Source organism: Hippoglossus hippoglossus, chromosome 23 (genome assembly GCF_009819705.1).
Source record: "Hippoglossus hippoglossus isolate fHipHip1 chromosome 23, fHipHip1.pri, whole genome shotgun sequence".
In the NCBI taxonomy this organism is placed as follows: Eukaryota; Metazoa; Chordata; class Actinopteri; order Pleuronectiformes; family Pleuronectidae; genus Hippoglossus; species Hippoglossus hippoglossus.
In genome coordinates, this window is record NC_047173.1 from 16,561,702 (window position 1) to 16,574,901 (window position 13,200).

At 42.2% G+C, this 13,200-nt stretch overlaps 3 protein-coding genes across 6 annotated transcripts in view; 1 reads left to right on the forward strand and 2 right to left on the reverse strand.

Moving 5' to 3' along the window:
• kin (Kin17 DNA and RNA binding protein) overlaps positions 1 to 13,200 on the reverse strand; it is a 21,970-nt gene continuing 8,770 nt past the window's right edge. The window contains exons 3-14 of one of the 2 annotated variants that reach the window (XM_034578769.1): positions 2,942 to 3,090; positions 2,753 to 2,847; positions 2,599 to 2,642; positions 1,763 to 1,885; positions 1,481 to 1,665; positions 1,332 to 1,380; positions 1,083 to 1,134; positions 862 to 991; positions 655 to 774; positions 471 to 570; positions 281 to 381; positions 1 to 83 (exon numbers count right to left, since the gene is read on the reverse strand). In XM_034578769.1, coding sequence (XP_034434660.1) covers positions 24 to 83; positions 281 to 381; positions 471 to 570; positions 655 to 774; positions 862 to 991; positions 1,083 to 1,134; positions 1,332 to 1,380; positions 1,481 to 1,665; positions 1,763 to 1,885; positions 2,599 to 2,642; positions 2,753 to 2,847; positions 2,942 to 3,055 — 1,173 coding nt within the window. In that variant the 5' untranslated portion in view covers positions 3,056 to 3,090 and the 3' untranslated portion in view covers positions 1 to 23. Of the gene's footprint in view, positions 84 to 280; positions 382 to 470; positions 571 to 654; positions 775 to 861; positions 992 to 1,082; positions 1,135 to 1,331; positions 1,381 to 1,480; positions 1,666 to 1,762; positions 1,886 to 2,598; positions 2,643 to 2,752; positions 2,848 to 2,941; positions 3,142 to 13,200 lie in introns of those variants that run through there. The other variant, XM_034578768.1, reaches the window with a different exon arrangement.
• Positions 3,846 to 13,200, forward strand: part of gnsa (glucosamine (N-acetyl)-6-sulfatase a) — a 26,222-nt gene continuing 16,867 nt past the window's right edge. Inside the window, exons 1-14 of one of the 2 annotated variants that reach the window (XM_034578766.1) lie at positions 3,846 to 4,181; positions 4,688 to 4,747; positions 4,859 to 5,065; positions 5,197 to 5,262; positions 6,579 to 6,677; positions 7,005 to 7,172; positions 7,262 to 7,344; positions 7,840 to 7,958; positions 8,098 to 8,201; positions 8,351 to 8,452; positions 8,887 to 8,997; positions 9,083 to 9,193; positions 9,318 to 9,478; positions 9,634 to 11,061. In XM_034578766.1, coding sequence (XP_034434657.1) covers positions 4,053 to 4,181; positions 4,688 to 4,747; positions 4,859 to 5,065; positions 5,197 to 5,262; positions 6,579 to 6,677; positions 7,005 to 7,172; positions 7,262 to 7,344; positions 7,840 to 7,958; positions 8,098 to 8,201; positions 8,351 to 8,452; positions 8,887 to 8,997; positions 9,083 to 9,193; positions 9,318 to 9,478; positions 9,634 to 9,709 — 1,596 coding nt within the window. In that variant the 5' untranslated portion in view covers positions 3,846 to 4,052 and the 3' untranslated portion in view covers positions 9,710 to 11,061. Of the gene's footprint in view, positions 4,182 to 4,687; positions 4,748 to 4,858; positions 5,066 to 5,196; positions 5,263 to 6,578; positions 6,678 to 7,004; positions 7,173 to 7,261; positions 7,345 to 7,839; positions 7,959 to 8,097; positions 8,202 to 8,350; positions 8,453 to 8,886; positions 8,998 to 9,082; positions 9,194 to 9,317; positions 9,479 to 9,633; positions 11,062 to 13,200 lie in introns of those variants that run through there. The other variant, XR_004613143.1, reaches the window with a different exon arrangement.
• Positions 11,240 to 13,200, reverse strand: part of zgc:194209 (uncharacterized protein LOC570908 homolog) — a 5,390-nt gene continuing 3,429 nt past the window's right edge. The window contains exons 9-10 of one of the 2 annotated variants that reach the window (XM_034578771.1): positions 12,000 to 12,222; positions 11,745 to 11,969 (exon numbers count right to left, since the gene is read on the reverse strand). In XM_034578771.1, coding sequence (XP_034434662.1) covers positions 12,013 to 12,222 — 210 coding nt within the window. In that variant the 3' untranslated portion in view covers positions 11,745 to 11,969; positions 12,000 to 12,012. Of the gene's footprint in view, positions 12,223 to 13,200 lie in introns of both variants that reach the window. The other variant, XM_034578770.1, reaches the window with a different exon arrangement.

Here is a 13,200-nt window from a genome sequence, read left to right on the forward strand (position 1 = left end):
TTTTAATGGGAGGTTTTTCTGGATCAGGCCAGTTTGGAGAAATCCTCATAAGCGACTTCCACGGTCTTTCCTTTCTGGTGACCCTGCGGAGGAGAAGACACAATCAGTCACGTTTTCTTTCTGTTTCATTTCATCTCCTACGTACAATCTTCTGAACAAGTACAACAATAAAGAGCATCGTCCTTCTGTGTGTGAGGTTTCTGTGCGTGAGGAAAGTGAGGACTTGGTGTGAAAAGACCTGACCACGTGTGTCAGATCCATGAAGCCTGGAGACACTCACCGAGTCGAGCGTGAGCGTGGCGCAGAACTTCTTCTCGTCGATCCCCTCCAGCACAGCCTCGGTGTCTCTGTACGAGCCGTTCAGGATCAGAACCCGTTTACCTGCGGGGAGACGTGACAACGCAGCTGAGGCGCACGTCCGGTTTGACGTTTATTTTTACGAATCCGTGCGGCGTTAACCGGCGGCTCACCTGGTGCAGGTATCACCGTCTCCACGTGGGCCTGGTCCAGCTTCAGCTTGTCCCCGGAGTCGATCAGTTTAACCACGGCTGCGTATTTGCCTCGCACCTCCTGCGGCGACAGGATCCACGGAGATCAGCATCAATCACGTGTGAAAACATTCCGTCACTCACAAAGAAAAGGCAGCGGCGTTACCATGATGACGGCCTTCTTCTTGTGGTACTTCTCTCCGAGCCTCTTGGTGACGACTTTGACCACGATGCTGGGCTGCAGCCAGTAATCCGTCCTGACCGACTGCTTCTTCTTCTCCTCCATCTGCACAATAACACAATCTCATTAAACTAAAAAGGTCTAATTAGGAAACTTAAAACTATGAAGACAAAGCAAAACCGTCTCCTCCACCTCCATGATCTCCTCCAGAGCAGACTTCTTCTTCTTCTTCTCCGCTTTGGAGTCGGAACTGGACGGCACGTCTTTCCTCTTGGTCGAGGACGACGCTGCGGATTTGAGAGCAGTGGCCCCGAAGACAGAACTGCACAGACACACAACAACACAATTTAACACAATATATCTCCACTAATTTCCCTTTGAATTAATAACATGGTGCACAGAGGCGTCTGTACCTGGGTTTTGAAGGACCAGCTACAGAGGACGAGGCTCCGAGGTTGAAAGCAACTGCAGGAGAAAAACACGTGTGAGTGGAAAGTGTTAAATATTAATTTTATGTTTGGAAACAACTGAGGTTTATTTTAACCAAAGATTTTTCCAGAATCATGAAAATCTCGGATCTTAAATACAGTTTATTTGGCTCTCGTTCTTAAACTTGTTTGTATTTGTATCCTGTTTTTGAAGAATAAAAATCAGATCCAAACCTTTCTCTTCTTCACTCTCTCGTTTCAGTTCTGTGAAAACTGGATTTTCCTACAGGATAAAAAATGATGCATTTTAATCTTTAAACATCGAGTCTCTGTCGCTCGTCATTCAGCTGAACAGGTGAGACTCCTGCGAGGTCGAGACCCACCTCCGGCTCCTTGTCGCCGAGGCCCCTGCGGACCTGCTCCTCGATGAACCGGGCGCTGCGCTCCTCGTCGTCCAGCTCCTGCTTCTTCTTCCTCGCCTGCTCCTCCTGGCGCCGGATGGTCTCCGGGTCGCGGTCGATGTACTGGACGTACCAGCCTTTGGGCGTCTCGTCCACTTTACACAGGCCTGAGAATCACGTGTGACAGGTTATTGTTTGTGCAGGATGAACTGGAGCTGAACAGATGTCACCAGGCTGCCGCGGGGTTCCTCCGGGCGTCCTCACCTTCTCTGCCGACCCACTTGGTGAAGTCGGTGAGCGTCTCCCACTGCGTGGAGTTCATGTGCACGTGCTCCCGGTCGCTGATGTACTCGTTGTACACGATGTTGTTGTGCACTCGCTTGGTTCCTGCAGGTTCAACGCACACTGGGTCAGTTGTGTTCAAGGACGGGAGGGAAAAAAATCACCTCTGACACAAAACACTCTGGACTCTCTGCTGTGGGACTTGTTACCAAAAACTCTGTTTATACATATTATGTGTATTCTCTATCATCTTTATATGTTCTATAGTGTTGTTCTTATATTATTGTATCTTAGTGTGATTCTGTGCTGCTGTAAAACAGGAACTTAACTCAATAAAGTACTTCTATCCATTCACCTGTCTGTCTTCCATCTGTCTATCTATCATCTACAGTATCTACAGTATCTATCTATCATATATCTATCTATCTATCTACAGTATCTATCTATCATATATCTATCTATCTATCTATCATATATCTATCTATCTATGTATCTACAGTATCTACAGTATCTATCTATCTATCTATCTATCATATATCTATCTATCTATCTATCATATATCTATCTATCTATCTATCATATATCTATCTATCTATCTATCATATATCTATCTATCTATCTATCTATCATATATCTATCTATCTATCTACAGTATCTATCTATCTATCTACAGTATCTATCTATCTATCTATCTATCTATCATATATCTATCTATCTACAGTATCTATCATATATCTATCTATCTATCTATCTATCTATCTATCTATCCACGTACAGCTGTGGTGTGGGGACCAACATCTGGATGCGTGTGGACTCACCGAACCTCCTGCTGAGCAGCTCCAGGAAGCCTCTCTTGAACTCGCTGGAGGAAAGAGGAGGAGAAACGCGATGAATTATGAATTATGAATTATGAATTGAAATCATCCATCAGCTGAAAGTTTGTCATTTCACTTGATGTTTCGATCCACTCACTCGGAGAAGAAGTCCATGAACTTGTTGGGATCCTCGGAGGCGAGCAGCAGCTGCCTCTGGTGGGACTCCGCCATGCAGTGACACTTGAAGCCATTCTGTCCACAGGGAGTCAGAGAGTTACACACAAACAACAACAACAACAACACAAACAACAACAGGAAGTGAGGAAGACAACAAAGAGCTCCTGACCTCGTCCCTGCACTGCTTCTGACACATCTGACAGTACCAGCGCAGCTTCTGGAGCCCTTTGGACTTGATCCGGTTCCCGATCGCCTTCGGGGACAGAAAATCCGCTTTTCCCATCGCGACCACCGACACGGAGCCGAACAACCGACCGAGAGAAGCGAGGCGGCACGAGAGGAAGCTCCGGAGGAACCTCGGTGCACGCGCTTCCGGGGGCTGTGGGGGGGAGATCTCGCGAGAACACACGATGCTGCGTTCACGGGCTCCTCGTAGACTGCGTGTAATCCGGATTACGTGACTTTATAAATTCGATGCAAATACTTTCTTAAACCGGTTTGTGATTCTTCAATAACCCCTAAAAAAAGTTAATTACACTTAAAGGCGAATCACGTGACACATACCAGCCGTTAATGACGAATCTATTGCAAAAGTTATTAAAATCACAATAAATAAAAATGCTAAAATGTGCAGATAAATTATTTAAAAAAATACTCCGGTTAAATAATAGTAAAATAAATAAATTGTAAAATCATATGTAATAATAAATTAAAATAAAATTCATACATAAAAACGTAAATTGTGCAAATTCGCATTTTCTTTTAATATTTCTTAATCTTAATGTTTCACCGGCCGTGGCCACTTCTAGAATAGAATAGAATAAAATAAAATTGAATAGAATAAAATAAAATAGAATAGAATAGAATAGAATAGAATAGTACGGAACAGAATAAAACTGAATATAAAAAATATATAACACAAAAGAAAAGAACAGAATAGAATAAACCAGACTAGAATAAAATAGAATGAAATTAAATACAATACAATACAATACAATACAATACAATACAATACAATTAAATAGAATAGAATAAAATAAACGGGTAAGGTTTCATGTCACATCCGGTGTCTCGCGGCACGTGACAGTGGGAACACGGAAGTGCCGCACAGAAACACGGAAGTGCCGCACAGAGCAGAGACACGGGCCCGGGCTGAGGTTGTTGTTGTTGTTGCTCCCGCGGCTTCATGGAGACTCACTGAGACTTCCCGCTGACCTGATGTCCCTCAGCTGAGGACAGACTGTCTCTCGCTCCCGTGCTTCGTTACTCAGTGGATTAAAATGGCGTCGGCGACGTTTCTCGCCCTCCTGCTCGGCTGCGTCACTTTGAGCTGCGCGGCCGGATCCTACAGGAAACCCAACATGGTGCTAATCCTCACGGACGACCTGGACGTCGCCATCGGGGGTTTGGTCAGTTTCAACCTGTTTTATTAATTTACTTCAATATCCGGTGTTTCATCGGGGAGAGTGACGCTGGGTTCGAGTCCCCCCCCCCGCGGAAACACGTGGGATTAATTGGGTCTTAATTTGATTGTTGGTTCCGGCTGATTCAGCTGAAAAGTCACATTCCTGCCCGGACACATCATGTAGGACACACACAAATACACACTCACACAGACACACAACACACACACACACAGACACACACCTTCTACATCAACCTCTTATCAAACCAAGCTCCATAAGAAAAGGAGTAAATCTAAGATAAGTCTGGTTGATTTTCAGCTTTAAAATGTCTGAGCAGATTCTGTTATTAGTTATTATTGTCCAGTCTGTTTTATTAAGGACAGGACGTATGTTGTTGACGGAAGTTTGAGTCTATCTGAGTGTCACCGTTGGTTAAAGACGCAGTTTAATGATTAAACACGAGATATTTCCCTTCAGCAGATTATTCATAAATCATCTTTTCCTTCCAGAGTCCACTCACCAAGACGAGAAAACTGATCGGAGACGCAGGGATCTCCTTCTCTAACGCAGTGAGTGTCTTCATCCCTCACATCAAGCATCATTTAATCCTTTAAAACCGAGCGTTATCCGTCCCTCTTGTTTCCTGCCGTGACTTTTTCCTTTCCCCCTCCCTCCGTCAGTTCGTGGCCAGCCCGCTGTGCTGCCCGAGCCGAGCCAGCATCCTGACGGGCAAATACCCGCACAACCACCACGTCATCAACAACACGCTGGAGGGGAACTGCAGCAGCGCGGTCTGGCAGAAGAGCGAGGAGGGGCAGACCTTCCCCGCTCTGCTGAAAAACTTCGCCGGGTATCAAACCTTCTTCGCCGGGAAATACCTCAACCAGGTGAGAGAGAGAGGACGGGACGCCCATAGTCGTACATTTACAGCGGAGACTGATAAAGTGACAGTGACGGCTCCGTAGTGTGTGTGTGTGTGTGTGTCATATAACAGTGTGTATTTGATTGTGTGTTGCAGTATGGGCACCCGGAGGCTGGTGGGGTGGAGCACGTTCCTCCAGGCTGGAGCTACTGGGTCGGACTGGTGAGACTCAGACTCATTCAACCTCTTAGCCACATGTTCACTCTGCAGTTTGAGTCTGAATGAAGCCTTCAGCCGTCAGACAGAAACCTGAACCAACCAACTTAGCACGAAAAAATACAGGTTTCTAATCTTTGTTTTGTCGTTAGAGGACGAACCAAAGACATTTCTGTTGTTTGAGTCCCAAAACTATTAGTTCTCTTGTGTCTGTCTTTATCTAAGGGGTTTTTTGTCCTGATTACTTGTGGGAAATGATTAACTTCTCTTGTTATCACCGTCCTCCTGGAACGAGTCTCCAACACATAGTCTCCAGAAAGGGTCAATATTATGTTGTCAGAGTCTAAATGAAAACCAGTCTGGGGGAAAGAGGAATCCTCGTTGGTTTTTATAATAATAAAATAAAATAAAAAGAATATAAAAGTATCTCAAATGTCAGAATTTACCTTTAAAGCTTTGTATCGTCTAAACTCTTTGCTGCAGTTTGTCCACATTTTGTTTTAAAGTACAAAGATGTTTATGTTTGAAGGTGTTTACCACACTAACTTCCCTGTGGGAGGTTTATTGGAACACTGGCCTCAGAGGTCATGTGACTGGTCGCTCTCTGCAGAAGGAGCCAGACGAATAAATTGACTAAAAATAGATTTTCCTGAAGTTCCTGTCAGAGTTCCTCTGAGCCGTTTACAGGCGTCATGTGACAGAGGTCGTGTGCAGAATGCGACGGAGTTTATCTTCATCTGTTTGTGGCTGAACAAACACAGATGTGAGGTCGTTTCACAGCGAGACTCCTTCAGATTACATGGTTTCTGCAGAGACGACGTATCGAGAGAGATTTTTATTTAACTGCTCGTAATAAATAAATAAATAAATCCTCCCAGAACCTTTTAAACCTGCTTCAGTTTCACCGTCTCTTTAATCTAAAATGATTCTAAGGGATTCATCAGCTACTGAACCATCAAGTAAAGAGAGAACTGATTTAAGAGTTTATCTCCGATCAGGATTCAGTTCATGTGAGATAAATGTGCAGATTTACAATCTTTAACAAATCAAGGATTCAGCATTTTAAGATGTGAACCTGACTTCTTCATGCGTGAATAATCCATCATTAATCTTGAATGCAGTTCAGTTCATGCTGAAAATAGAAAGTGTGTTATATCATACATACATTTGAAGCTACTGAGATGATGCATTTACTGTGTGTGTGGTATAAAAATACAGTTTGGGACCAGATACAAAAAATGATTCATGATTATTTAAAGTTTAAAACATTAAAAGCTTTCATTTTAATTTATAAAACCTGCTTCTTCTTTGTTTTTTTTCAGGAGAAAAACTCTAAATATTACAACTACACACTGTCGGTGAACGGGAAGGCTGAGAAACACGGAGCGGACTACAGCAAAGACTACCTGACCGACGTACTGGTGAGAAACTCACACATTGTATTACATCGTTAGACTGTCCCTGGACTCTTTATATTAACACTTAACACGTTTCTATTTTATTAGCCACAAACGTAAAGCATCACAGATAAATTTACTCGCAGTTATTACTTTAAAAATGTGATGTTTAATGTCATTTCTGTCACATTTTATGTTCGGTTTTTAAAGATAAATTAGACGAAATGATCCAAAGGCCTCTTAATAATAAATTACTGGGTTTACTCATTGAGTAATTCATCCACTTCATTATTTCCAGACTATAAATGTTCATAATTAATTAAACTCTCTGTCTTCTCTCTTCTCTCTCAGGCCAACATGTCTCTGGACTTCCTCCAGTATAAATCCAACTACCAGCCGTTCTTCATGATGGTTTCCACGCCGGCGCCCCACTCTCCCTGGACAGCGGCCCCTCAGTACCAGAGCAGCTTCAACACCACCAAGGCTCCCAGGGACCCCAACTTCAACGTCCACGGGAAGGTCGGTGCCTCGTTTCGTCAACGTTTAACGTCTCCCCAGTGATGTCATGTGTGAATATCTTTGTTCTAACGCTCGTCTTCTCTGTTCAGGACAAACACTGGCTGATCCGACAAGCTAAAACCCCCATGTCCAACTCCTCTGTTCAGTTTCTGGACGATGCCTTCAGGAAACGGTCGGTCTCATCTTCCTCTTTCTTATTTCTTGCTTGCTTGTTTCTTACATGTTTCCTGCCTCTTGAACACAACATCGATGCCTTTAGAAAAGTCTCTTCAACTTTCTGACCAGTTGTCACTTGGACTCAAAGTTGAAGTGATTAGATTTCAGTGGTCGAAGGTCACTGTGACCTCATGAGTCTTGAGGAACATGTATGTAGACTCAAACTTCTCTGGTTGGTGGAAGCAAACAACCACAAGCTGGTGATTCTATTTTTAAATCCTTGTGTCTGTTCATAGTTCAGTGACTAACTTGACTCGTTTCCTCTTTTATCAGGAGAAACATTTAAGCTCTTTTACTAAAGATACATTTTTGATGAAACACGACGGCAGTCACGTTAAACACTCCGACCACCTGTGTGCTTTATATTTGGATTATAACTTTATTTTGAAAACTCTCAGTACAGTAAGATGTAGATTCTCAGTCTGGTGTCGTTCTTCATCCTGACCTGTAGGTGGCGCACGCTGCTCTCAGTGGACGACCTGGTGGAGAAGATAGTGAAGAGGTTGGAGGTCAGAGGTGAACTGGACAACACCTACATCTTCTTCACCTCTGACAACGGGTATCACACGGGTACGTGTGGACACCTGCGTAAACATGTGTCAGCCATGTTTATGTCGACGGAGAAGAATATGCTTGGTTCCTGTTCTCAGGCTCATGATTTCAAATACAGATCCACAAATAGAGTTTAAAACTGTTCTTCTTCCTCCAGGTCAGTTCTCGCTTCCTCTGGACAAGAGGCAGCTCTACGAGTTCGACATCAAGGTTCCTCTCATGGTCCGAGGACCGAACATCAAACCCAACCAGACCACCCAGGTACAGACACGCATGTGTTATGGTTCATATGTTTTATTATATGCAATTTAGAAGATATTAGTTACAGAAACAGAATCAAACCCACATTAAACATTCTGTTGTTATTCTGTCGTCTTTGTTGACCTGAACTGAATTTGTCACGTTGTCAGATGCCGGTGGCGAATGTTGACCTGGGTCCGACCTTCCTGGACATCGCCGGCTACAACGTCAACAAGACGCAGATGGACGGCATGTCCTTCCTGTCCGTTCTGGTGAGATCCCCGTTTCTTTTTCAAGCAAATACAAAACTGACGGTTCATCTACATGTTTGAAAACCAGAAGTCAACACAAGGGCAGAGAGATGAAGCTTCACGACCAACACAACATGTTCATTTAATTTATTAAAGACATTCACTAAAACCAGTTTCTAAGTAAATATGAGCAGAGAAATACTTCATTCAAGGTTCATCTGTGTTTTAAACACTGAAAATACTTCTCACCCACATTTTTGTATCATTTCTTATGTCCAGTTTAAATATTAAAAGATAAACCAAAAGAACGAAAAAGACATTGATTCCCAGATTAATGATTTTATTTATTATTTCACAACATGTGAAAATAACACACACATGCTTAACTCGTGAGATGATGAGTGGTTGATTTAAAGATTCTGCTCAGATGATCATTTGTGCACGTCTGTCTCCAGGAGGGGAAGGTGAACAGCAGCAGCTGGAGGACAGACGTCCTGGTGGAGTATGAAGGCGAAGGAAGCAACGTGTCCGACCCCTCCTGCCCCCTGCTGGGCCCCGGAGTGTCGGTACGGACTGACGGAGAAGTCAAACATTAAAATCAGCTGTAGGGAAGAAACAGAAAAACAACTCACTCTCTCTCTCTTTCTTCAGGAGTGTTTTCCAGACTGTGTGTGCGAGGACTCGTTCAACAACACCTACGCCTGCGTGCGAACTGTCGCCCCCTCTGCCAACCTGCAGTACTGCGAGTTTGATGACAACCAGGTACAAGGTCCTTTTTATATTCAACCTGAAAAGTCCTGTAATGTTTTAATGTGCTGTTATTAATCGTGTCACTCCGGTTGGTGGTATAAAGAATAAGAGTGACAGCGCTGTGCGTCTCCTGCAGGTGTTCGTAGAAGTCTACAACGTCACCGCTGACCCGTACCAGCTGACCAACATCGCAGATTCCATCGGCCAGGACTTCCTGGAGAAGATGAACCACCGGCTGATGATGCTGCAGTCCTGCTCCGGGCAGACGTGTCGGACGCCCGGCGTGTACGATCCAAGGTCTGATGTTTACACCCTCTGACTTTTATACTTTAGTAAAGTGAGTCATGAAATGTGATATAAATACATTGAGGGCTGATAAAACTCCAGAGCTGAGTGTTTTGGGGATTTTTCTCCCACGTGAGCATTAGTCAAACCGTCCTGTGTCTCCTCAGGTATAAATTCGACCCTCGACAGATGTTCCCCAGTCACAGCCGGAGGCTCAACAGACTGAGACAGAGGATGAAGTAAGACGAGTGGAGGAAGGAAAGGCTTGTTTGTGGTGATCGGCCTTTCCTGTTGTCACTGCCTTGTTTTTTCGGGGCCTCCTGAGCCAGTCGCTGTTAAAGATGGATGTTGAAGGGATCCTGCAGTCTGGTAATCGGCCGGTTGCCACGGCGACGGGGGGGGGCCTGTGGGTGCAGGAGCCACTTGTTAAAGCTCTCAGATCGGGCTCCTGTTCAGTGAGTTTGTCAGTAGTTGTGCAGAAAGGCCAAATTTCTATTAGACGGATTTAATTTGACTCACGTTTCTCTAATTTAACTTCATCAACAGGCGGTTCAACAAAAAAGTGCCTAGAAAGAGACGCAGGGTTGAAATACTACATTATATAAATTTAACAAACGCTGAAGAAGGAAACTCGATCTCAGTCATGAATCAGTGACGAGAGCTCATCACATTAAAGATCATCTGTTACACTGACGTTAGATTCTTGGGAGTGAAGTTAAACATCTCATTTCATGGGTCACGACTGAAACTGAAGAGAGAGAAAATCTCATTTTAAACATATTCATCATTTCAATGTATTTTTCTAAACTGTGAAAAGAGTCGATATCAATTCCGTGAATGGAAAAAGTCGCATTAACAGTCGTCACTTTGAAATATTTCATTGTGTTTTTAGTTCATCCGCCTGCTCACGTTTCACATTTCATACCGAAGCTGATTAATCCACAGTCGTCACCTTTTAATGGACAGAAATACATGAATCTAGGTATTAATATTATACAACAACTGCAGTAGTTTGAAGAAGCACTACACAAGTACACAGGATGATAATAATAATAAAACCCTTATTGGATGAGCGAAGGAAGAAGATGGTGTTAAATTTCAAGCTGCCTTGAGACGTTAATTTGTGACGATATGTTTTTTAAAACCCGGTCGAATCTCTGCCGGTTTTTTAAACATCCAACCAAAGATCAAATTTGGAGACTCGAGGGAAAGGTGACGTCGTCTCTGTCGAGTTACATGTGCTTGTGACATTTATTGTGAAAATCTGAATCTTTTTGTGTGTGTGTGTGTTAACTTTGTGAATTGTGTTGCTGCTGCTGTTGTTGTTTTCATGCCTGGATCCTGCAGCTCCTCTTTGCTCTGGACTGAAATAAAAAAATATCACAACACTGAGATTAAAGTCCTGAATCCACAGGAACAGAAACATTCTCCCTCTGCGATTCATTTTCCACGTTGTTTCACTGATGCACTTTCCAATCTGTCAGGACAGTTGTTTGTTTTGGCACCATTCAGTTTTATTTTTCTGTAGATGATGATGATGATGTATTTTTGCTTGTGGTTTTTGTCCAAATAAAGAAATTCTCAATATCACACAAGAGACTTACGTTAACTTATTACTCAATGTTAATAAATCGATTTCTTCTTTTTAAAAGTTTCACAGTTTTACAAAAACAGAACAAAGCACAAATTCATCAGAGTTTAGAATCTGACAAAAACATTTTGTTATTCAGGATTTAGTCAATAAACTGTAAATTTAAAAATACATTTATTTTTAAAAAATCAGTCTTTTCATTACAGTGCTAAGAGTTTACATTCTTATGGTTTCAAAAAGTTTAAAAATCACATTTACAGGGTTAATTTAAAATTAGATTTTTAGATTCCAGACAGAAATAAAAAACAAATCCGAGTCTAAGTGAAAATGTAATTTACAAACTAACTGAACTATAAACACAGACGCTTTGTGTCTGGGAAGGAAGGAGGAAACATTATTATTAAATTATTACGTGTGTTTGTAAAAGAGAAATCGTAACATTGTTATTGAGTCAATTATTCAGTGTGTAGGATTTAGTGACATCTAGTGGTGGAGTTGCAGATTGCAACGAATTAAACACCCACCTCCCTTTTGAATCGTGTCCGTGACACAATGGTTAAACACAAGGATTCTTAGTTTCAGGTGATTCTAGACTAATAAAACTAAATGAATATAATATATATATTCTGCTGATTACCCATAAATCCTCCAAACTGGATCTTTAAAAAACATATAAATCCATCGATGATTTCAGTGTAGTGACCAAAATAACAAAGTCGAGGAAACAAACAGAGTTTCCTCCACATGGTTTCTGGGATCTGACGTCTTTTCTGTCCTGGAAAACGTAGTTGAAGAGACGGACGTCAACAATACTCTGCTTTGGACGAGCAGAAGAACAAAGACGCTGACTATTCCAGAAGTGAACCATGACAAAAAAAACTTCGTTGTAGCTGCTCGACAGAAACTAAAACCATCCAGAGATTAAAAAAGAAAGCACACGTCTTCATCTCCATCATCAGCTGTCCCAGCCCTCCAGGACGGGCAGGAACGGCAGGTCGGTGCTGCCCAGGTACGTCCTCCCTCGGTGCTGGAACACGTCGCTGATCGCCCACGTCAGACGACCTTCGGGGTCGTGAAGCGATCCCACCAGCTCGCCGTCCAATCCCAGCTCCAGGACCAGAGCGTAGCGCGGCAGCAGGAGACTGTACCAGCTCAGAGGAATCACCTGGAGACACGGACACAACCGGTGTCACTTCGTTAGTGGGAAAGATATGAAATTAAAATGTTTTTATTGTAGAATCTATGAAATAGTCAATTTTTGTCTGCTTAAGCATAAAAACGTTTTTATAAGGGTGATATTTAAGTCCTTACACATTATATAAAATTAAATATTTAGTGAAACATAATATTTATAAATGAAAACGATGAACTGAACATGAACAAAAGAATCAATTAAAACAAGAGAATAAAGAAAATGAGGCTCTTCAACAATCTTTAAATAATGAACAATGAGTAAAGGTTTAAATTTCATCTTTAAATTTGGCTCCTCAAACATTTTACATATTAAATTTACTGGAAAACAGTCGATTACAGTTATAATTGGTTCGAAGACGCTTCCCTAAGTTCACCAAGAGTTCAGACCTGTGTGTGTGTGTGTGTGTGTGTGTGTGTGTGTGTGTGTGTGTGTGTGTGTGTGTGTGTGTGTGTGTGTGTGTGTGTGTGTGTGTGTGTGTGTGTGTGTGTGTGTGTGTCTGTCCTGTCAGATTTCACACTATCTGCTCTCGGCTCAGTCTGGAACAAAGAGCTTTACTCTCCACTGACTGAATCATTGAGAATCACATCGAGTTTCATCAGGAGTAGAAACCGGATCCTATTCTGTTTAGTTTCATAAATCTGTCTTGTTTATGTATTTTCTCTGAGTTTAGTTTAGTTTTTAATTTAACTTTAAACCTTTAAAGATTCATTTTTCTTTTGGATGATTTCCTCTTGGATCAGTTTGACCTCGTGTGATTTTGTTTGTTTAGTTTAGTTCAGTTTAACTTAACGAAAGCTGCTGTTTTCATCGTCTGAAACCTTTTTATAGATTTTATTCACTAAATCTAAATAGTTTTCATTAGTTCACAAGAAAATCAAAACTTGAATGTAAAACTGGACTTTTTGTCTCTACAATCACAGATAATCTACTTTGTTCTCACTCTTTACT